The 24,527-nt window shown below is 39.2% G+C and overlaps 1 protein-coding gene across 1 annotated transcript; it reads right to left on the bottom strand.

Annotated features, from left to right (window-relative positions):
• Positions 1-1,085: 1,085 nt before the first annotated feature.
• Positions 1,086-24,152, bottom strand: LOC139948307 (cadherin EGF LAG seven-pass G-type receptor 1-like). Its single transcript, XM_071946421.1, has 10 exons — positions 23,016-24,152; positions 13,975-14,819; positions 12,869-13,097; positions 12,030-12,235; positions 10,156-10,365; positions 8,985-9,210; positions 8,615-8,834; positions 7,174-7,378; positions 4,611-4,717; positions 1,086-4,083 (listed from the first exon to the last, which is right to left on the bottom strand). The coding sequence occupies exons 1-10, from the start codon at positions 23,308-23,310 to the stop codon at positions 3,906-3,908; spliced, it is 2,721 nt and encodes a 906-aa protein (XP_071802522.1). The 5' UTR covers positions 23,311-24,152; the 3' UTR covers positions 1,086-3,905.
• Positions 24,153-24,527: the final 375 nt, after the last annotated feature.

The following is a 24,527-nucleotide window of genomic DNA, read 5'->3' on the forward strand; positions in this document are numbered from 1 at the left end:
AGTTTCTTCAGGAAACCGTTTTGTGTAATACTTTCTTGAAATCTTGAAAACGTTTTCTAGAGATAACAAATACAATCACATGACAAAATTGTTAATTGTTTTCGTTATGAAAACGTTTTCCTCAGAGAAGATGAAAATACATCTACGACAAACTTATTTCCAAACTAAAACAGAACTAATTACAACTTTGCAAAAAGGTTGCAGTTTTGTCCTGTTACTTATTTACATAAATACCACGTTTTAACAACATTTTGAATGTTGTAGTTTGTCAAGTTACTTGACAGCTTAAGTAGAACATTATGCAAATTAGTAGCATATTCTGAGAAGTTGTAAAATGTATACAACAAATTTCACGAAATTTCCCAAAATTATGAACTAGGTGTACTTGTATATTTGGTTTGCGGTAACACCATGTGTGTATCTACTTGCCAGGTAGAGTTGTTCTTAGGGAACAGTCTTGCTTTATTCTACTGCCGTGGAGTAGATAATCGGAGGTTCGGGAGACTTCTCAGTTCTGAAAAGAACTGTCCTGCTTTTTAACTATTACCAGGGCGGATGGTATAGAAATTAGACTGGACTACTACTTTAGCTTATAGGATCGTAATTAACTGTACTGCCGCGGAGTCAGTTCTGAAATTGGTCTCAACGTTTCGACTAGCTTGCTCTAGTCATCGTCAGGAGACTGAAGAGGTAAGAGACGAGTGGGCTTATTATAGGTGTACTTGTTTTGTTATTTTGTTTACGGCATACACTATAGGTTTATCAAATTCCACGGAGAACCGTTACTCATATCGTCAGACACCAAAACACAATGTGCGTCCACACAAACACCTTTGATGTAAACCTAGGATACACTTTGTTCTTATTTAGTCTGTTTGTTAAGCCGACGGAGGCCGACGGCCGACGCATGCGGATAGTGTACGAGTGCATCGTCTCGTGCGATGTTACGCACAGTGAATACGGGTGGCTTTTTATACAGCGGCGGTCTTTTTTCGGAGTGAATAATTCGACTGCCTTGAGCAAGGCTAATTTTAGTGAGAAATTACTTCTTTCTTAAAAACTACGTTACTTCACATGGAGCCGTTTCTCACAATGTTTTATTGCTCGTTACCAAGTAAGTTTTTATGCTAACGTTTATTTTGAGAATTATTAAAAATAGTGCACTATGTCAAGTGTCTCTTAAAGACACTGGACACTATCGGAAATTGTCAAAGACTAGTCTTGTCACTTGGTGTATCTCAACATATGCATAAAATAACAATAATAATAATGACATCCCTTGTCACACAAAGTTGTGCACTTTCGGATGCTTGATTTCGAGACCTCAAATTCCAAACCCGAGCTCTCGAAATCAAATTCGCAGAAAATTATTTCTTTCTCGAAAACTACTTCACTTCAGAGGGAGCCGTTTCTCACAATGTTTTTTACTATCAACCTCTCCCCATTACTCCTTACAAAGTAAGGTTTTGTGCTAGTAATTATTTTGAGTAGTTACCAATAGTGTCCACTGCCTTTAAAGCAAACAATGATGCTAATGTAAAAATTCACACAAAATGAAACTTTGATTTATATATTTTAATAATATACTCACGTTTAATAAAGACTATTATTTTTGAAAAACATTATTTTTTAGTTTTATTTGGTTGTAAATGTTGACAGCTATTTATATAGGCATTTCGCGATTATAGATAACGTATAGGCCTACAAGCAGTTGGCTATTTGGTAGCATTAAACCAAAGCGGCCATGATCCTAAAATCGGGTCCTACTTCCAAAAAACATATCCGTTTATATTTTACGCGCCTAACTAAATTGATTTAAAATTCACTTTATTATGAACAAATGCATCGGCATACTATTATAAAAACACATTGAACGTGTCAACTTTAACGGGACCGTATATAAAACAAGTTTTGATTAGAGTTTCACATTAATACAAAAATAATTAAATGCCATTATGCTATACGGAAGAATTCTTAACATAAAAGCTTGTTAATTTTACTATAATATTCAACCACAAAGTTGTAGTTAAGAACCATAAAATTGGTTTTAAAGATAATTTCAGAATATGAGAGAAAGTACACATTGTTTAGAAGTAAAGCTGTTAACTTGGGTCGAAGGATGCAACACTTCACTTCTCTAGATGACTATTAGAGTATAGAGCAATATTATGCAGAATATGTAGACCAAATAAAAACAATATACTTGTATTTACATTTGAAGTATGGTGTAATTAACTTCAACTCGAAGTTACAGGCTTCGGTTAAAGGAACACGTTGCCTTGGATCGGTCGAGTTGGTCTTTGAAAAGCGTTTGTAACCGTTTGTTATAAAATGTATATGGGTAGAAAGATGTTGTCAAAGTAGAATACAATGATCCACAGAAACATGCCTCGAGATTGCACGGTTTTTCTTATACCTCGTCGACTAACACGGTCGGCCATTAATGGGAGTCAAATTGTTGACTCCCATAAATGGCCGACCGTGTTAGTTCGCACAGTAAAAGGAAAACCACGCAATTTCGAGGCAAGTTTGTGTGGATCATTGTATTCTACTTTTAAAACATCTTTCCAATAATAGTTACAAACGCTTCTTATAGACCAACTCGTCCGATCCAAGGCAACGTGATCCTTTAATCAATAACCGTAATAAAAAGGGATGTCAGATAATTCTGCCAAATAGCTTAATACTAAATAACAGCACTTTCGCAGCACTTCTGTTAACAAATTGATCCAGTTCGAAGTTGTTTGATAATGAATGCTGAGTTAAAGAAGTTATATAACAAAAAATCAACACCACACCCAATCAATTGCCCCTACATCAATCTAAGGCAGGACAAAATAATTAAGAGTTGAAAACAGTTCAAAACCAAGTCGTGTCTTTATAAACAATCTAGACAGTTTGACAAGAGTAAAACAAATACCAGCCTGGTCAGCTTTCATGTAACATTTGTTTTTGAATAATTTGAATTTATTTTAAATGTATCTAACTCCCCAAATAGTTGTTGAGCGCGGGTACGTTAATCCGGAAGTCGTTGGTTCAAATCCCGCTCTGGTAAATTTGTTTTTGTTCAACCCCCTTCTATTTAACATTTACCCAGTCAGTTTCCCTTGTGGTTCATTACTTGATAATAATGTTTTAATAAATTGAAAGAACAAAATGAACGAACAAAAGAGGCCATCGGCCAAAATGGGCGCGTTTCCATCAAATAATGTTCCAACCAAACACAATGAGCAAAAAGATGATTGTTAGTAATAAGTAACAACCGAAAATAAACCAGCAACAACAACAACAACAACAACAACAACAACAACAACAACAACAACAACAACAACAACAACAGCAACAACAACAACAACAACAACAACAACAACAACAACAACAACAACAACAACAACAACAACGTTAAAGACAATGGACACTATTGGTAATTGTCAAAGATCAGTCTGCTCACTTGGTGTATCTCAACATATGCCTAACAAATTGTAATAACAAACCTGTGAAAATGTGAGCTCAATTGGTCGGCGAAGTTGGGAGATAACGTTGATAGAAAAAAAAAAATTGTCACACGAAGTGTTGTGCTTTCAGATGCTTGATTTCGGGACCTCAGATTCTAGATCTGAGGTCTCGAAATCAAATTCGTGGAAAATTACTTCTTACTCGAAAACTACGTTATTTCAGAGGGAGCCTTTTCTCACAATGTTTTATACTATCAACCTCTCCCCATTACTCGTTACGAAGTCAGGTTTTATGCTAATAATTATTTTGAGTAATTACCAATAGTGTCCACTGCCTTTAAGTACTACACAACGTATACAATGAGTGGTTGTTATCATTGTACCAAAGCACAAGACTGGATTTATATTGATGTGATATTGTAGTCAGTCTGTTATAGTTGAAATGCTTTCTCAGGAGGGACATCCGGGCTCTGTGCCGAAGTCAGTCAAACTATCTGCAAGATCCAATATCTTATTATCTATGCGGACTTCTCGGATACAGCCAATGAAATTCCGGCTTAGAATACGTGTCTCCTCCTGATTGGCTGGAATACTACCGACTAAAAGGGGCGTGTTCACATCCAAGAACCTGTAGTATTGAATCAAAACGGAGAGATTGTTGTTACAGTAATGTTAACTCTAAAATCCAACGTAACTATATTTCCCCCCAAAAATGCACCGTTTGCAGACGGACCATAAACTGAAATACAGATGGCGACTGATCGGCCATGGATCCAGTGAAGCAATGGATTGAATAATAATGGGTGTGACTCTCACCACCCTATAATGTCCTCATATTCTCATTTTTAGAGTTACATTATATCAAGCAAGGTGGGTGTGCCCGCACGCTACGTTGAGTTTTCCTCCCCGGCTGGCCTAAATGGGCTGTTCCTTTTCTTTTCCCGTCTTCAATCTTGAACCCGCTTTAAATCATATGAGGGTTTTTTGGTCAATGTATTTCCTTTACTCTTAAACCCGTTTTTAAAAGACAATACAATAAAATACAACACATCACGAAGCTGTTGTTACTACCACTAAGTACTACTGATAGTGGTTTATTATTAGTGATAACATCATAAAATGAGAGAAACCATTTTTTTAAACATTAAATATTACCATGTGGTGACATCCAGTGCCTGTGTGGCGTACGCAACGCACGGGTAGTTATTGATAATTTCACCCTCGGCATCACGGTCGCAACTATCCAACATAACCTCCACCATCTACATCAAAGGAGAAAATATTGTTTAAAAAAACATCAGAGTCTACACATTCTAAGTCGAGTAACATTTCAAAAAACACTTCACTCTTTATAACTCCCGGGTCAGAATTGACCGGGATTCCGGTTCAGAATTGACCGGGATTCCGGTTCAGAATTGACCGGGATTCCGGTTCAGAATTGACCGTGCTTCCTGGTCAGAATTGACAGGGATTCCGAGTCCCGTTGAGCCTGACCCGTTTCCGGGTCAGAAGCTGTGTCAAAATAAACCAATAATGGGTGGAAACTGGCGCAGAATCCGAGTTAAAATCCCACCAGAACCGGGTCAGCCTGACACAGAAATGGGTCAGGTCTCTCCCCTTGGAAGCTGGAATCCGGATCAATTATGGGTTTTTTCGGGAATAGAGGCTGCACAAAAAAAGTGTAAAAACAGTAGGAGCCAATGCAAATACTGAAAGGGTCAGCAAAGTATAGCATGACAACGGAGTTATTACTGTCAAATAAACATCTGATCTTTATGCTATCAAGTTATTCCCTCAGAGGGGTTATATTATTCACATCTGTTTGTATATAAATCAAATATGGAAATATGTTTTATCCCGCCCTCGGGAACAACATAGCGTCGTCAATGAGCATACAAATAAAATGGCAATAAAGTATCTAGGGGTTCAAATTTAACTCAGTAGTCATTGCATGGTATGTTCCAGATGTCACTTTCATTTTTCAAATTAGTTTGTTCGATCGTGACTTGCTGTCAGCAAGGAATTTGAGGTCCCCATGCGTGCTTTGTAATTGATTGACATCCACTTTAAACCTAGACAGCATGGGTGAAGGCCACGGAGTTATCAGATTCCTCAAAATGTATAACCGTCTTTAGACAGTAACATCCCGAGTGGAAGGTATTACTCCTTAAAGATAATGATCTTCAAGACGGAAAACAGGTGAAACAAAGTTCGTCCTTTTCTCTAGTCTCACAGAAGTGGCTTTCGTCGATTAAAGGCATCACCCGATGCTGTTTATAATTTTGTAAGGACAGTCATCCATTCCATCCCGGTTTGATTTCCAAGAAACACTCCTTTAATCAAATATGGATGTATCTTCGAAAAGGATGCGCAGCTTCAAGAGGTAAACAGTTAGGGGGAAAAAGAAATCAATGTAAAACGATTTAATTTATTTTTATTTATTTAGTTTGGGCGGGGGGGGGGGTTGTGTTTTGTACAAGGTGCTCTTTTCCCGTCAGAAAAAAATGATCCATCACGAGTTAAGTTTTCAGTTCTAGAGAGCAGCACAATTAAATACCTAACAATGTTCGGTAAAAATGAGCAGGATACCTGTCAACTGGTGACATTGTACTTTGGCTAGCAATCGTATTCTGCTAAGCATGATTGCGTAATGCTTAGCTAAGTTGTGTGTTTGGACATCTATAGTAAGTTACATGTAGGCCGTCCGATCAAACACTGAAAATACATTTTCAAACAATCATCACTTCTACAGTTTACCCTGTGGGCTACACATGGGGTTGTTTCTTTTAATAGCTGAGTGGGCAGGAAAGCAATGAAGTACACCAGACATTATAACATGATGTGACGATAACAAAATAAGTAGGTCAAACTGAAGAGCCTTAGGTGAGGAAATCGATGGGGAGCAGGGACAGAGGTGAGAATTTATGGAGCAAAGGATGACCCAGTTGTATTCAATGGGGGCGAAGAGGACCTTGGGTGGCAGTCAGGGTGGCAAGTGGGGAAACTAAAGAGGTGAGAGTCATAGGGGGTGGTTCATGGAATGACGGGTGAACGGGTGCACGTTCATGCGACATAGGGGAATTAGGTGCTAAATGTGCCTTGAAAGCACGATCAGAGGCGACACGCTCATGGGGAACTCACGGGGGAAACTGACGTGGCTCATGCATGTGTTGCAACTTTTCTTTCGTCTTCGTTGTTCCAACACATATTTCACAATATTTGGATAATTATATACGGTTTATACAATTACGGTTAGAAATCACGGTTAGAAATCACACATAGGCCTCTATCATGTCAGTCAGTTTACAGCGTGGATTGCACTGCACGTGGAAAGCTAAACATGTTTACCTGATTCAATCAACAATTCAAACGCATTTTGTCTAAGAGTATGATTATTTAGTTTAGCTCATAAGAAATGAAATGTGAATGCAAGTTATTTTGAAATACATTTAGCTGGCTACTTTATTTTGTTAATTTTATAATTTGTTTGTTCACATAATAGAACAATTGGGGGATCCTAGGTGGGGAGTGATTTACACCCATGCTGCGCCAGAAGGACGTTCGTTTCCAAGGTTAAGCTAAGAAGCAAGGATTACTAGCCTATTGGGTTTTCTCAACTATGATAAATCAATCAGTTGTGTGACCTCAACTGGTGACCTATCAAGGGTCAAGTCCATCGCATTATGAGCAGAAGAAAAATTTGGAAGTTTGTTTTTACCTTGTCCCGGTAGATGAGTTCAACAACGTGCCATTTGTGGTCGCTGACTCCCCCAGGAGTGCCCACCATAACACGCATGGTCATCTTCCCAACGGCAAAGGAGAATGCAATTTGTGTATCAATGATCTCGATGGCCAGTAAATCATTCACTTGACTGTATCTGGACACATACAACAGCAGCCCGTCCGTCACTTCGGTTGAAAAGCTGAACAATTGAATTGGGGCAGAACAAAGAAACAATAATTGAACTGAGCAGGCTTTGAACCAACAACGTTGGGGTTAACAGGCCAGCACTGAGTTATATATTCCTATGTTGTCAGTCTCCCTTTTTGTCAGTATCTTTGTTGGGGTTGTCCGGGTGAAAAGCTGAACAAGATAAAGAACCACCTTTGAACAAAAACAGCCTGCTAATGAAGTAACTTACCAGACAGATATCACTGCAACATTCCTCAAATTTACTTGATAAAACCGTGGAGCAATACACCATCATGGTTTAACTGTTTTGTTTTTGCTTTACGTGTTTTCTAGTGCATTTCCCGACTAGTTTAAAACGAAATGCTGCCCAAAATATTGTTGTTCTCCTAATTTAAAACCCCGTAGGGACAGTCTCTTTAACACCGTTTCAGTTCAATGGAAAGATCCTGTAAATTGTTCGTTGAGTCGTAAATCGCTTTAAGTTGTTTTCACTGGGAATACTAAACATAACACAAAGCGATCATCAGACTCTAAGGGGTTCTTTTAGTATAGAACTTTGACACTGCTTGTGGGCAAAGTCTATTAACCCCTGACAAAACACTGACAATAAATAAGAAGGCAGACTCGTTTGCAGACTTCGTTCATGCACTGCCATTGTTGTTTGTGTGCACTCTGCTCTACGTCATTCAACCACCCGAAACTTTCAACCTATCGAGAACGGAGCAATAATAACACTTCCATGTACTTTCTCATACATGACAGTGACAAATTCTAAAGCTCGAGTCTCTGCCAAGAACATAAAAACTGACAGCAATTTCGGGGGAGAGAATTTGCAATCTATGAAATAAAGTTGATCTGATTTCGAAAATTATCAGAATTCAACGAATACAAATACTAAATTTGTTTTAATTCCATGTGACTGTATCAGCTCTCTGACGCAAGTAGACGCTTACTAGCTGCAATTGTTGACATCGGTTCTTGCGTCATTTTCAATTTGGGACTACAATCTGCGGGGACACTATGTAAATGGATCTCTCTCTTTGAGCAGTAATAGTTCTGAAAATTATATTAGTTTCAACGCTCGACGCTTCGATCAGTATACTTTCCTAATCGAAACGTCCGCATACCACATTGTTTTCTTCAGAATTACCACACCACGGAGGGAGAGACATCGCAAACCTCACTAGAGTATAAAACAAAACAAAATTGAAACAAACAAATAATTTATGTTAAATGTTTGACTCACTTGAGAGAAATGCTCATCATAGATCGCTGGTGAAGACTCGGAAAGGTCATGTAGGACCCGGAAGGGAAGAACCGTGACGTCATCTCACATTGTGGACCATCGTATCCCGGCATGCATTGGCAGACGAAGCCTCCCTCGGTTAGATTGAGGCACTGTCCACCATGTTTGCACGCATCTTCGAAACAATACCCTTCACTGAAATCCACTTGGCAATCGTCACCTAAACAAAATCAGTATGTCATCTTTTAAAAACCTCTCAATATTGACAGGTTAAAATCGTTGATTTTCGGTCTAAGATAAATCTCATTTTGATTTTATTTTATTACGACTCTTTAAAGAAACAATTTTACTCAATCGAGTTGTTATTCACCGGCAAAATGTGTTGGGCAGAGGCAGGAATATCCACCGTCAGTTGCTTCGCAAGTCCCGCCGTTCAAACACGGTTGCGACTCGCAGTAATTCACGAATTCCGAGCAGTTATTGATACTGTAAATATTGGGGCATTCACAGGACTTCTCGACAGCGGGATGAACGCCTCGGAAGGTTATGAGATCTCCCGTAGAATGGGCCAGAACGGAGGATATCTGAGTCAGATTCTGTTGACGAGAAATAATTTTTAAAGGCAGTGGACATTATTAGTACATACTCAAAATAATTATCAGCATAAAACCTCACTGTAAACAAGTAGTAATGGGGAGAGGTTGATAATATAAAACATTGTGAGAAACGGCTCCCTCTGAAGTGACGTAGTTTTCGAGCCGGCAGTAATTTTCCACGAATTTGATTTTGAGACCTCAAGTTTAGAATTTGAAATCAAGCATCTGAAAGCACACAACTTCGTGTGACAAGGTTGTTTTTTCCCATATATCGCGCAACTTCGACGACCAATTGAGCTCAAATTTTCACAGGTTTGTTATTTTATGCATACGTTTAGATACACCAAGTGAGAAGACTGGTCTTTGACAATTAGCAAAAGTGTCTACTGTCATTAAATACAGGTTGCAACTGTCAAACGCTTGTATTGAAACAATGATAACATTATACTGACATTTCGTTTTTCTTCAAAATGACACAAAAGCAATATTTATCGGATAACATTTGATGTGGTGTTCAAGATTTCTACACAAACTTCTGAGCGTCTCGGGGTGCTTCAAAAGGTTGTATGTGAAGTGAGTACACATTGTTTGATCCCTGGTCGTTGGTAAGGTTGAAGTATTGTTCAAGCTACAGCCACGTACTAAGCCATCACGAATAATAATAGTATACGACATTAAGCTATCGTTTAAAATATTCCCATGGTTTCCAAACTCTAGAAATAGTGTGGTGTGTGCTACTCCTATGACCGGTGTATGACACTGTAATACAGTGCGATAACGTAATACACTACTCTGACCACAGACATTACATTGAGAATGTGTGACTTAATTAAGCTTTTGTGTTCATGAAATCAGATAAAAATGGTTGGGTCGTATTTTTTGCTGAAAGACCATTGCTTGTTCTCATGAGCAATCAGAGCTTGCACTGTTCGGACGGGGCGTTACCTTTCTGGGCACGCATCTTTGTAGATCATTACACGTCTCCAAGACGCACACATCATCTTCAGCAGGGAGAATAGGCAGTCCACTCATTGCTTCTATACTCCTCCTCTCGAAGTATATCGTGCTTAAGATGTGTTCCCGCGAGAAGAACTTGTTGTCCAAGTCACGTGCCGAGAATGAGACATTAAGAAGTGGATAACCGTCGCGTGCTACCTACAAGACACCATGTGGGAGGTTTAGCTGCACGTTCTGCGTGAACGAACGTGAACGTCAGAACATTGTGTCGTTAAAATCTCACGTTTTTGTGAAGTTACAATATTGTTCACGTCAGGTACATACGTGCGGGCAGACGTCAAACGTGAGCATGCAATAAACCCAAAGTGGCGATGTCATCCGGAGACAACACACTTTTTTGACGTTCATGTTCACGTATTTGCTAGCGTAAGGTGCAGCTAAACCTAGCCAATGTAGACCATGATATCAAAATAAATGTATTATTATATTTTTCCAAAGAGCCACACATACAGTCCTGACTTTCTCCGTGCAAGAACGAATTGTACCCAGTTCAAAGGGAGAGAAAATTAAAATCTTACATTTTATGGAGATTGCATGCATCCTATATAATACTTTAAAATGAAAAAGTAGAACATCTCAACAAGATCTACAGACTGTCATTTCTTTTACAATATTGAATTTATGTTGAAAAGACGACCTAAATTAAACTGTTTCATTTTAATTGTCCAGGGGTAGATTTTACACAGAGTTGAGTAGTTTATATCGCGAGTAAGGATGAGTTACTCGTCCTAACTTTAGGACAAGCCTATAGTTTCTAATATCGGTAGGACTATTCATAAGTAATCAGACTATCTCCGTGAAATCGACCACAGTTCTAAAGGACTTTTACGGTTACAAAGTAAAGTAAACCTAGGCCTAAAACCCGCTCCATTTTTATTTTATTTTACAAGAAGTCACTCTGAGGCCCTTTCCGAAACCACGGCTTCGGCTTTGGATTCGGCTTCAGGCTCCGTTCTCTCGTCTGAAGCCCTGAGCGCGATGATAAGCACGCGCAATAGACTGTGCAAGTCTCGCGCAGATTTGAACTTCCGGGACCATTGTGGTCCCAACCTTATGGAGTTTTACGTTGGGGAGATTTTGTTTCGTCCATTACTTTAGTTTAATATAGTTTATGACCATAAAAATGACATATGTTGTTAAAAATGTAATACTTATTAACAACATATATAAAAGTTATAAAAAAATCAACATAATAACGAAGAAAAACCGATATTTAAACTTGACCTCAGGTCAGGTTACTTGTAAAAAATTAAGAATTTGTGCCCATCTCCGATCACGAAACTTACGCAGACGCTTGTTTTGGCCGCGCGGGTGGAAAGCCTTTTTATTGGTCGCTTAGGCGTCGGCTTCCTCTTTAAAATGCGTCACGCGTTTATCTAACGCCCTTGCGACCATCGTGCGTCCGCGTATAAACCAGCTTTCAGTAGTTTCACATTCGGGCGTAGATTTACAAAAGGGGTTTCAAAACATTTAAGATCAAACAAACATCCTTGTCCCAGAGTTTTACTTTTGTCTATACATAGACTTTAACCGACAATTGTGTATTTGTTTGAAAAGCTAAAACTAATTTAAACACGCTTTAATGGGTATTTTTGTTGTTCAGATTCGGCATTAAGAAAAAATTAAAGCAAAGATTTGACTCATAAAAAAATTAAGTTCTTCAGTTGTCGTGTTTTCTCGCTCCGGTGCGCGCGAGACTTGCACAGTCTATTGTCAAAACAACCGGCGGGGCCAAGCTAGCCTGAGCCGAATCCAAAGGCGAAGCCGTCGTTTCGAAAATGGCCTATAACAAAACCACATACCTCTTGTAGATTAAAGATGACTAGTTGATTTGCGTGTGAGTTGAGCGTATGAGCCAGAGCATCGCGCAGTGCATTGAGTCTGAATGACCTTAGGAAGTTGTCTTCAGTGACATTCAGGACATTGACACTAACACCGTTAGCCATCATCTCAATGGATATTGGTGTCAACTCTAGACGACAACTTGCTTGAGCCCCATGTACACCATCTGAGTAAATAAACGGATACAGAGATATCGCATGTGGATATGGCATGTATTTTGACAGTTGTTGGAGATCTAAATCCATCACGCACACGCCATCTTTGTTTTCAGGAATTTATTTATTAGGGGTCAATAAAGTGGACCAGGAAAATGAATGGTGAGAAATTTAAGTTAAAACCGCAGAGTACTAGGAGAATACTTAATTTAAACAGCTACTTGAGCGTAATGTTTTTAAACGAAGTGCTGTTTATAATGCGTTTGTTCACCATTCAAATGTAATTTTTATATATGTATTCTTCTGAATTTTTCGTAATTACTGATTACAAAATCAGGCCTCAACCTCAAGGTTTTGAAAAACTAAAAACACTTCTGCCGTTGACGGCGCGCGTAAAAATGACAATGCTTTGACGTCGTGTCTGGGAGTTTGCTTTGTTATACCTCCACGCTATACAAATTGGAGCTCCCAACTATGACTTAACATGAGTGATTACGTAACTAAGCTTTTCGCGAATTTTCAGAAAAGCGTTGGATAAGGAATATTCGAAATTATTGCGTTTTTTATGTGACTCGATTTCCTTATTGATTGAAAACAATTTAAATGAAATGCAGCCTGTAGTATTCCTATATATAGATACTCACCTGTGACATACACGGTAATGTCAGTTACTATCTTATTCCGCACTGCCCTTGATCTTGTATTTGACATACTGAGGACTCCAGTGACTTCATCGATCGTAATGAGTTTATTCCACCGGGAGCGTTCGGGTACGATGCCGAAGCGTAACACCCCTTCATGGTCAACATCTTTGGCAGGAACCCGGGCAAGTTCAGCCCCAGATAGGGCGTCCGGCAAGGCGTTGTAAAATACCTAAAATGGGACATTGGTAATTATCATAACAAGGAACTGGCTATAAATGGGGAAAAGGGTAGAATCAATGTGTGTAGCATTCAGCGCTTTGGGACTCCGTGTGTAATGCGCTTTATAAGAACGGTTGTTTATTATTATCATTATCATTATCATTATCATTATCATTATCATTATCATTATCATAAATCATTATCATAAATCATTATCATTATCATTATCATTATCATTATCATTATCATTATCATTATCATTATCATTATCATTATCATTATCATTATCATTATCATAAATCATTATCATAAATCATTATCGTCGTCGTCGTCGTCGTCGTCGTCGTCGTCGTCGTCGTCGTCGTCGTCGTCGTCGTCGTCGTCGTCGTCGTCGTCGTCGTCGTCGTCGTCGTCGTCGTCGTCGTCGTCGTCGTCGTCGTCGTCGCCGCCGCCGCCGCCGCCGCCGCCGCCGCCGCCGCCGCCGCCGCCGCCGCCGCCGCCGCCGCCGCCGCCGCCGCCGCCGCCGCCGCCGCCGCCGCCGTCGCCGTCGCCGTCGCCGTCGCCGTCGCCGTCGCCGTCGCCGTCGCCGTCGCCGTCGCCGTCGCCGTCGTCGTCGTCGTCGTCGTCGTCGTCGTCGTCGTCGTCGTCGTCGTCATTATCATTATTATTATTATTATTATTATTATTATTATTATTATTATTATTATTATTATTATTATTATTATTATTATTATTATTATTATTATTATTATTATTATTATTATTATTATTTAAGTATTGAGATCCTGTAGCAGAGAAGTGTATATAGTTCCCCACGCACGGCCCAATCTAATAGATCTGTAGCTTCAGGCCCCGCCCCCTCTGGTTACGTCACTGATATATCTTACCTGGAAGTCGTTCAGGATTGGTGGGTTGTCGTTTGTATCAATGACACGTATCACAACCCTAGAATATCCAAAGAGATTGCCAGAGTACGCATTAACTACCATCCTGAAGATCTTATGTTTCTCGTAGTCAATCCTGCGGATGTTCTCAATTGACCCATCGTCGGGGTCAATTTTGAAGAATCTGGTGGCACCCCAAGCTATTCGGTACTGTATGACGGCGTTTTCTCCTTTGTCCTTGTCAGTGGCGTTCAGTGGCAGCCAGCAGGGGTAGTTCTCAAAGATGTAGAACGTCATGACGTGGTGGGGGAATACTGGCGGGTTGTCATTTAAGTCATTTACATGGATGATTAGTCTGGTTTCAGCCGACTGCTTACGGGATGTTGCGAGCACAACCAGGGTGAATCTATCATCTTCTTCCCTGTCCAGTGGGGAACTAACTGACACCCTTCCCGTCCTCGGGTGTATGAAAAACACTTCCAGGCCATAATACGGAGTGGAGGATTTTAAACTGAAAGTCAAATCCGAATCTCCTTGCTCTAATTCAACCGAGTTATTCACCTGACCGGGAGTGTTTTCATCAATATATGCTTCATAAACGTCATGTGTGAACCTCAATGGTACATCATCCACATTTAATACTCTCAGAGTTATCCGTGTAGTTGCTTTAATATTTTTGTTCCCCTCAATTTTCGCGTAGCCAAGTACACTGTACTCCTTGGTTGTCTCAAAGTCAAGCGCCCGCAGTGTTCGTATTTCACCAGTCACAGCGTCGATGCTGAGAGGCGGGGACAACGTATCAAATTTCCTCTTCTTGATTTCGTATCTGATGTTTCGATTTCTGCCTTCTGTAACAAGAAAATGCGGACAATTGTAATAAATCTCAATATATTCAAATACATGTGTATCATTGTAAGCCGAAATAACATAATACCACTGGTTTATGGGCAGAGCAATTAGGTGTAGAAGGTGGCGGATGCTCCATTTAAAAAAAAAAATTGAAAGGCCTTTTTAAAATAAAAACACAGAATTGAATCTTAGTGACAACCCGTTCAGCTTAACTTACCTTACCATCCTCTTGTATCATTAAGGTAAAACATTCGAATATGTTTGTTTCTCATAGTTAAAACTCAATAGGAATTTATAACCATACAACACAACTAGCAAGCATTGACATTAGGAAAATACATGAGACTGTGAAACGGAAAGAATCCCAAATGATGTGCACACTATTTTAATAATAATTTCCGTTAAAATTGTTCCCAAAGCGGATTTACACTGAGTGAGCAGTCATCGGACCAGTTTTGTCTCGAAAGGATTCAATCCTGTAATAAAGGAACACGTTGCCTTGGATCGGAAGAGTTGGTCTTTGGAAAGCGTTTGAAACCGTTTGTTATGAATTGCATATGGTTGTAGAAAGATGTTTTAAAAGTAGAATATAATGATCCACACAAGTATGACTCGAAAATGCACGGTTTTCTGTTTACGTCGCGAACTAATTTAACACGGTCGGCCTTTTTATGGAGTCAAGCTTTTGACTTTTGATGTTATTATTATCAAATAAAAGGTTAAACAAAACAGACGAATTTTCCGAAGTCCATGGCCGTGTCGTCCCTTTAATTGAATGTTTGTGTGGAGACATCAGGTCAATATACCCAAATGGAACATCTTATGCATTGTTGTCATAACTTGGTATGGTTTTACGTCATAAGAAGTTAGTAAGTACCGGAGGAATTACTTCTCAAGATTGGGTTAGTCTGAGACATTTAAGGAATGCAGACCCGTTGGGCCGCTGACTAAGTCTTGTGTTAGTTTTCAAGTCCCCACGATGAAATACAAGAAACAGACTGCAACGAAGGAGTCAATTCTCAGGAGACTTATAAACGGTATCGCATACTATATATGAGATCTGACAAATACTCGTCATCGACGGTTGTTTTATTTTAGAGATTGAAAGTTCAACAATTCCTTTCTTTCCGGCAATGCTGGTAATGTTTGCTATAGTGTTGCATCCTCTGCGCCTTGTCTTGGTTACATCATGAAGATAATTTTCTTCCTCCATGACTACATTGCTCGCTATAATTCAAGGGCTTACTCATGCAGCTAAATAATTGTGACTGCACTGTATTTAGCAATGGAGGTAGTACGTGTAGTAGGATTAGAATCACGGTAATTCTAATGGCCTTTGCAATTTAAATACATGCACCCTCCAGGGTGAGCATTCTGCTTCAGTCCCAAACAACAAGTGCTTTCATCACCTACAAATGATTTGCCTGTAAAATATAATAGCGTGCAAACGACAAAATAACATGAGAAAGAACTCCAGGCACTTCAGGTTCACAACTGACATAACCCCAGGGTGAGCGGAGGCGTCAGTGTAGCCCAGGCCGGGGATCGCGTCTCTCCTGCGGGTAATGTTTGACTGTTAATAGTCCCTCGGGCAACCGTCTGTCATTTCGGAAATGGGATAACTGGGAACATGGTGTGAAATATGAACCTCGCTTCCGTATCCCATATGTCCTATTTCATCAACTTGGACAAAAACATGGTTCACAAAAAAATAAAACAAAATAGACTGGCGTTGAAAAAGGTCGTAGGCCATACCTGCTTTCAGGCACTTGGCATTATTAGTATCTATCGGGAAAGGTCCACAGTTGGAAAACGTGTACAAAACCAATGGGAGCTGATGCAAACATAGTATAAACAAACAAACCTAAGACCACTGTTGCAGGCATATGGGTGTGTGTCGGGGGGGGGGGGGCTACCAAAGTTGGATTTCAGCCAGAAGATTATTTTAAGTAGGCCATAACAAACGTGCTGAGATCGACAAATGATACCCTTCTCAATAATTCAAAACGCTGTCCCTTTTCTGTTTGAAGTGGTTCTGTGTAACTCCCTTCATATTTTGACCCCTGCAATGATCTCTGTAATCTGCTTTCAGGGGTATTATTAGTTGACCCTGCTCACACAAACTGAGAACAAAATAAGTAGTTGTAGTGATTCTTGATACGATAGCAAGATTTGTACAAGGGATGTTCAAACACACACAACTCTCTATGACATGACCTGTATTCAGCACGATGAAAGCAGGGAACGATTTCTTCTATATAGGGAGCCCTTTCGGTCAATTTGAGTTTCCATTTGCATAGGGTTTTGAGCGCTCTTGTTATGTCATTTACTGCTTGATAAGATAGTCCGAGGTGACTGTAAAAACAAAACAAGTACTTTTGTATATGTGAATGAAAAATATTGAATAACAGCATTGGAATTATCACATTCAAGCTAAATAATGTAACAATTAATCTGGCAAAATTTAAATCTCAAAATACCAGATAACAAAATGTGGCGGAGTGGGGGTGGGGACAAGGACATCAATGGGGGGGGGGAATCCTCCAGCTACGCCACTTCTTGTATTGTACACTGTAATAGAATCAAAATCATACCACAGTGGTAATTATTAAGACATTAACGTGAACATATTATTTTACAAATCTAACTTGAATCCAGACAACGCAAAACCAAGGAAGCATTTAACACTGACACACCTTTTGCTAAACTTGCGTAAAATCAAGGAAAACACGTGACTACACAAAATGGTGGACCGTGTTAGGTCACGAAGTTAAGAAATACAAAAATGTTGATGTCAAGAGCTAAGGCTTTGGATTATCAAGTATAACAAAAGGAATGTGTTTTGATTTGTTCAGATGCAGGCACTGCATGATTTATAATTCGTTTGTAACCTGCACTCAAAGTATTCTTGTTAATTTGAGGGAGATGGCGAGACCAGTTAATAGCTAGATATAACAAATCGTATGAGATTTGGAGATCTTCCATGTGGATGTGTTGTTATACAGGACTAGCATTTGATGAGAGTAGAACAAACTGATAGGCTCTTATCTACAGTAGTTCTTTCGTTTTGCTTGTCATTTGTCCATGTTTGCCCGTCTTGTGAGCAGTTGTTGTTGTTTTTCAAATACAAAAGGAAGAAAATGGGGAAGAACAAAAAACATGTAAAGCTTGTGTTGATAACTATACTCTACTTTTAAAACATCTTCTCGACCATTATTATATTCGACCCATTTCATAACAAACGCCCATTCCAGCCCAAATCAAACAGTCCAAGGCAAAGTTTATCACTTGAAATGAAGCTTGTACCTTTTCAGAATTTATGATTTTTTATTTTTTACAACTCAAATCCGTGTTTTATTTATCACGTGGTCAGACTCAACGTCTAATATTGACGTATGTCAGTAATAGCCTACATTTTAAAGTACAAAAAACAACACTTTTTTTATAGGATACCATAAACAGTCGCTGTGAAAATTAATTTGCATAACTCAACTCTCTTGTACTATATTGTATAAACAAACAGATAACTCAGCAGGCACATGAACGTATAACCCATAATACTTCCATTTAAAAACATCCGGAAAAACATGTTTCCGAACCCTCAAGCAATGTCAACTTTGATTTATGTGACATCTTCTGATGGATTGTACAGTTGTGAGTGCTATACATGTCTTATATGTAATTTGGATTCTCTGTGGTTAACAGAATTTGCGGTTAAGGAATTCAATTAGTTAAGCTGTGAAATTGTCGTTGATAATAACACAATCAACAGGTGAATCCGTGTTTTGGGGCAACTGCGTTAAAGCGACTAAGACAAGTTTAATACTAAATAGCACCAAATACAGTGGCATATTTTCAGGTATACCGGGGACAATTACATACAATTGTTCAGTAATAAAAATCAATAAAAAACAGAAATAAATCTTCAAGGTTCATATAAAAAGCTCGTTTGCTTTCTCCGTTCCCCGCTGTGCTCGCCGGTACAGGTCCATGGGACCGAGGCCTGTCCACGATCGCAGAAACGACGGGGAGCAAAGTGGTTAATTCGACGGAGAAATGTTCCTAAATCTATACACTCTTGGCAGCCATAGGGGGTGTCCAAGGCCCAATTTGCTAGAACTGCTTAGTGGAAAATACTGCCTTATGGCTAAGTAAGAACTAGCAGGGGACCAGATGAACAAACTCTGTGCGTTTTGGTTGGTAACATTATGCTTCCAATGTACATTATGAAGGACATTCTCACATTAAAACCTCGTTTGATAGAAGCACCGACTTGGAAGGAATGCCTGCAACTATATTATAATACAGAAAGCTTCTTATAAAAAAATGTGGATATATCGTCCGTGAAACTGACGTTAAAACAGCCACGGCCTTTTACACCTCACAACATCACGGTCGGGTCACCTAGTACTAGAGCTTGCAACAGTTAATCAAACAGCTGATTGATATCGACTAATCTACCTTTTTAAAGTGAAAATAAATGCTACAGCCTATAAGAGCACATGAAGAATACACGAGTTCAGAACACTATAAATAATAATAAACAATTAAATAAGTTTTAAAAAGGGTATTTGCATGAATGTAAACTTTAAAATAACCCCCAAACTTAAACAAAAGGAATACAATTTGTTAATAGCAGATTGCACCTCGGGTTTTGCAGCTGATTCATAAATAAGACACAATTCATGTAACAATGTACGCATTCAGTCATCATTTTCCTACTACAATGGATAAACAAGCTTTGAAGTACGTAACATGCCTTATTTGAATTATTTCAAAGTAGATCTGCTTCAATAGATATTTCTTAAAAGCTAACCGGCCTATAGCTCTCCTGTATATGGACCAGAGTAATGGTGACAGGTCCGTTATAACGACCTCGGAAATATCGAGGTCTTATTTCTATACCTGAAAGCCTCCTTGAATATAAGGCCTACAAAAATAAAGATGGAACCATCCTGTGAAATTATTAACTTTCTGTTTGAGATTGCAAAATTGCGCCGGCCAGCAGGGTATATGTACAGCAAAACGTATATCTCGAAATTGTGAACTATAACTTTCTTAAATTATTAAATTTGTTTGGATAGTTTATTTGAAATTGTGATATATACCAATTCCGAAAAAAGGGAGAATTTTTCAGCATGACAGTTTTGATGACGTTATGTTTCCTCTAAATCGTTTTTGTATAATATTTGTGTTGTCTGGATCCCTTCTGGAAACGACGATAACACTAGTTTGTCAAACATGTCACTCATGCGTAGTTTCAATCAACAACACTTCCAATCCGCTGGGTATCTAGCCTATATTGGTTAACACTTTATGTATTAAGAACGTTATACGTTTTAAGTCCTTCTACATTTGACTACATTGGTAGATTCGACAATCGGGATCAGATGTCGCGACCTCTTTGACTTGACATCGACCTCCCCTTGTAGAAATAACAAAACTCACGATTTGCCAATAACTTCTCCTCAATAGAATATTTATACGCTCCATTAGACCAACGCAAAACCCCCCAAGGCCAGCTACTTACAACAAAACACACACTATTAGAAATAGTTTCCAGGAGTATGCACAAAGAGTATTCTGTCATCAAAATCCCGGGAAAATAGTGTTTGTTTTGCAAGTTTATCTTAGTAACTAAAGGGCAGTTAGCAAGGGAATTCTCTGAGTGGCTCTGGATAAATGCCGGACATTGAAATTGACAAGTTTATACACATCACTTGCACAATCATCACTTGCAACGTTTTACAAAAAATAGCTCAAAAGATTAAGTCAAAGTTACTAAAATGACGCACATATCCACAAAACAACCCTGCTTAGATATTGCGAAATGTAGTTCGAAAATGTTTTGCTGACACATTTTATAGTGGCACTACCTATCATCTTCTATCTTGCAGTTCTTTATCTTGCTGTTAAATTCAACTTTAATTTGTATCAAACCTCGTTCAACATTTCGTAATGAAACGTAAAATAAATTATCAAACTGAGAAGTTCAGAAGGAGAACAAATGCCACCTAGAATGCTGAGAGGTTCCAATCGATACGTCATGTTGTCACTTTCCAGACAACATAAAATATTATCTGACTTTTGAACCATCGGACGGGTTAGCGTTTCAGCACTAGACTATAAAATAACCTGAATGCTTTTCCCAATATGGACAATTATGTCAAATCAAATATCTCAAGCTATCATTCCGCTTGGTATGCAGCTGTGTTTTGATAAAACATTATCTATGAACTCTTAGACGGTAGTTGATTCATTTTAACATTTTATTGTATTAACGCGTCCATCTCAGATGTGTGAAATTCTTCCTTGGGATGTTGCACTGCAGCCGATTTCACAAAACGCAAGATACCTCGAGAGATTAATAAATCTTAAGGTTTACATAGTGCAAGGCTTGGACTCGTCCTAAGTTGGGAAGAGTTTGGTGAAATCGACGGCTGGACACTTTGTCAAAGACCATTCTCACAATATGCATACAATAACCAACCCGTAAAATGTTGGACTCAATTGGTTTTCAGCAGTTGCAAGAGAATAATAAAAGAAAAACACCACTGTTTCACAGTGTGCTTTCAGAAGCCTTTTCTTATTTGAGTAAGAAATTACCTCTTTCTCAAAACTACGTTACTTCAGAGGGTTCCGTTTCTCGGAATGTTTTATATCATATACACTTCCCCATAAACTTGTATGATAACAAACTGTTAAGAGTAATTACCAATAGTGCACAGTGCCTTTAAAGGAACACGTTGCCTTGGATCGGTCGAGTTGGTATTTGAAAAGCGTTTGTAACCGTTTTTAATAAAATGCATATGAGTAGAAAGATGTTGTACAAGTATAATAATTTACAATGATCCACACAATATCCTTTTACCTCGTCGACTAACACGAACGGTCATTTATGAGAGTCAAAAATTTCCCATGATAATGGCCGACCGAGTTAGCTCGTAAAGTAAGAGGAAAACTGTGCAATTTCGAGGCAAATTTGTGTGGATCACTGTATTCTACTTTTAAATATCTGTCCAACCATATGCATTTAAACAAACAAAAAACGGTTACACACGCTTTTCAAAGACCAACTCGCCGATCAAAGGCAACGTGTTCCTTTAAAGTTCTAGAATAAAGCGTCCACAACAGGAGTCTTGCCACCGTTCTGTGGGGCGACACCTGTGTATACCCATGCTCTATACCTTTCATTTCAGTTGCCAGAGGTCCCATTTTCATAAACTACATGTTATATTCTTGCTGTTCGTGACGTGTGAAACTTGATCTTTCAACAGTTGCTGACATCAGCATGTCACAAATATGTCGCATGCCCTTGATGACTAGAGTAGGTCACGTGACCTTCTTAACCTCCAAAGAACAGTCTAGACTGTATTTTACTTGTACGTACTGTACAACGCTGGTTGTGTCACATGAACATTCTTTTGTTAATGTATGCAAAGTTTACTTTTTATTATTAAAACACAGAGTTCAGTGGAAACCTAATGTCTATATTCAATGCCATGCTTTTGATAGCGCCATCAGCGTGAACAAACGGTAACTTATTGTATATACGACATTACACCATGCATCTATGGGTAACATTGGGTCGAAATTGTTACAGAAGCGGCACTCAGCGGGGGGTGGGGGGGTCCCATTCCAGTTACTTCTTTTGCCCCCCCCCCCCCCCCCCATTTGCCCCTCCACAGATATTTGAACGTTTAATCCCAAACATGGTCAATCAATGCTTTCCCAAAGGTAAACAATTCAATTTAAGATAATTTGTTCCCCATCCCTTTACCATAAACAGCCACCACCGCTGATATAGATTATGAGCTAGCCCAAACTTGCGATTATCATTTTAAAACAAGACAATTTGACCTAAATGACGTCAGGGAAGTCTTGCTTGAAGGCACACTCTTTCCCCAAAAAAGGAAAAGAACAGAGTTTCTTCAAAATGATGATCTGCCATTTGGGATGAACCAACAGCTACCGAGTATAGAGGCAGTTTGCAATTTGCATTTTTTCTGAAGCTCAGACTTATAGCCTCAGCAAAAACAAACCCATTGTTATTATTGTTTGTCAGGAAATTATAATTGAATTATGCACAAATTTGAAATTTGTTAAAGTCTAGCTTCTAACAAACAAATATTATAATTTCAGAAATTTTCAATAAAAGTGCAAATAATCATGGATGACATTAATGTACACATTACCATTTCCAGTCCGTGATGCAGATATGGTGAGCACCAGTGAGCCTACCGGGGCATTCTCTGTCACCTCTCCTTCGTAAGTCTCTTGTCCGAACACCAAGCCATTAATACCGGCTGATGAATCATTCTCATCTACTTGGTTTTTAGAACCCTTCCAATTAAGACCTGCGGGTTTCCGTTGTCGGGCTTTCTTTGCTTTGCCCCGGCGGCGTCCACCGTCAGCGGCGTCGACACCGACGGCCGTCAATCCACAGCAAATGTAGAGTATATACAAAAGCAAAGTAAAATGGGAGCGCATACCGGGTGGTGTTGGTTAACTCCAAAGTCAAATTGATAGATCTTATACTTATAGGTGTTTTAATCATCATCAAGGGCTGTCATAGACTGGCCTGTATGGACAAAACGCACAGGAAGACGTCATAATAAGGAGTAAAATTATCCAGTGTTACAGGATAGAGTCGACTTGTTGAACGGGCTTATTTTTCAGCTGTTTCGAAGAACTTGAGCCCCGTCAAGGTTAGATTCCTGTGTGCAACACGAATGTTGTTTATAGTGATCGACAAGAGGGCAAACGAGGTCTCATTCAAATTGCTTACACCACGGCAAGGCCCATGTGACGTCTGACGATTCAGTATCTACGCTCTAGAAGTTATTGACTAGTTAGTTGAAATGTTGGCTTGACAAAGGATTAGTGAAGATAGTCGATACGCATAACTCGGCGATAATTTCCAGACTGCTGCCCAACCAAGGGACTCGCTGTTATCTTTATGGAGTGGTGTACCCCCAAAGGAACTATTGAATCTCTTCTTCCGTTTGTTGTTTCCTCCTCTACAATATTGACAACGTGTTCGTTTGAAGCAAGGCATGGAATGAGCGATAGGTCCCCCAAGACTGTGTTTGTTGGCGCTGTAGACACACAGTGAACCTGGGTTAGAGTAATAATGCTGACGGGTACTTGACTCGTATGGCTTCTCAGGCTGAGAAGTGGTGATATGATGTGCGTGCGGCCAAAGAGGAAAACACCTTTACCGTCGGGAAACCTTTCGATGGCAAAAACATTTTCAGTTTTATTTCCGGCGTCTGGGTTTTTGCTTCGAACTAACTGGTTGTTTCCTACTTGTCTGTGTTTTAGAGGAGGTCAAGGTGACCGATATACAAGACTTGACGACAGATGTTTAGCATTTACGAGATGTTGCCTCCAAAAAGTGTTAATTGATTTTCAACAAATTTTTATTTGAGGCAGTGGACACTATTGGTAATTGCTCAAAATGATTTTCATCATAAAACCTCTCTTGATTACGAGTAATGGGGAGAGGTTGAAGAATTTGATTTCGAGACCTCAAGTTTAGAATTTGAGGTCTCGAAATCAAGCATCTGAAAGCACACAACTTCGTGTGACAAGGGTGTTTTTTCTTTCATTATTATCGCGTACGACCGATTGAACTGAAATTTTCACAGGTTTGTTATTTTATGCGTATGTTGAGATACACCAAGTGAGAAGACTGGTCTTTGACA

The sequence above is a fragment of the Asterias amurensis genome, chromosome 15, assembly GCF_032118995.1.
Source record: "Asterias amurensis chromosome 15, ASM3211899v1".
Taxonomy (NCBI): domain Eukaryota; kingdom Metazoa; phylum Echinodermata; class Asteroidea; order Forcipulatida; family Asteriidae; genus Asterias; species Asterias amurensis.

Bases quoted from the DNA above. Each gene is read 5' to 3' on its own strand.
- LOC139948307 (XM_071946421.1), bottom strand. From the start codon at position 23,310: ATGCGCTCCCATTTTACTTTGCTTTTGTATATACTCTACATTTGCTGT. The intron at 14,820-23,015 runs GTAATGTGTACA...TTCTTGTTACAG, and splicing joins TGCATCACGGACTGGAAATG to AAGGCAGAAATCGAAACATC. The intron at 13,098-13,974 runs GTAAGATATATC...GTCCCATTTTAG, and splicing joins CAATCCTGAACGACTTCCAG to GTATTTTACAACGCCTTGCC.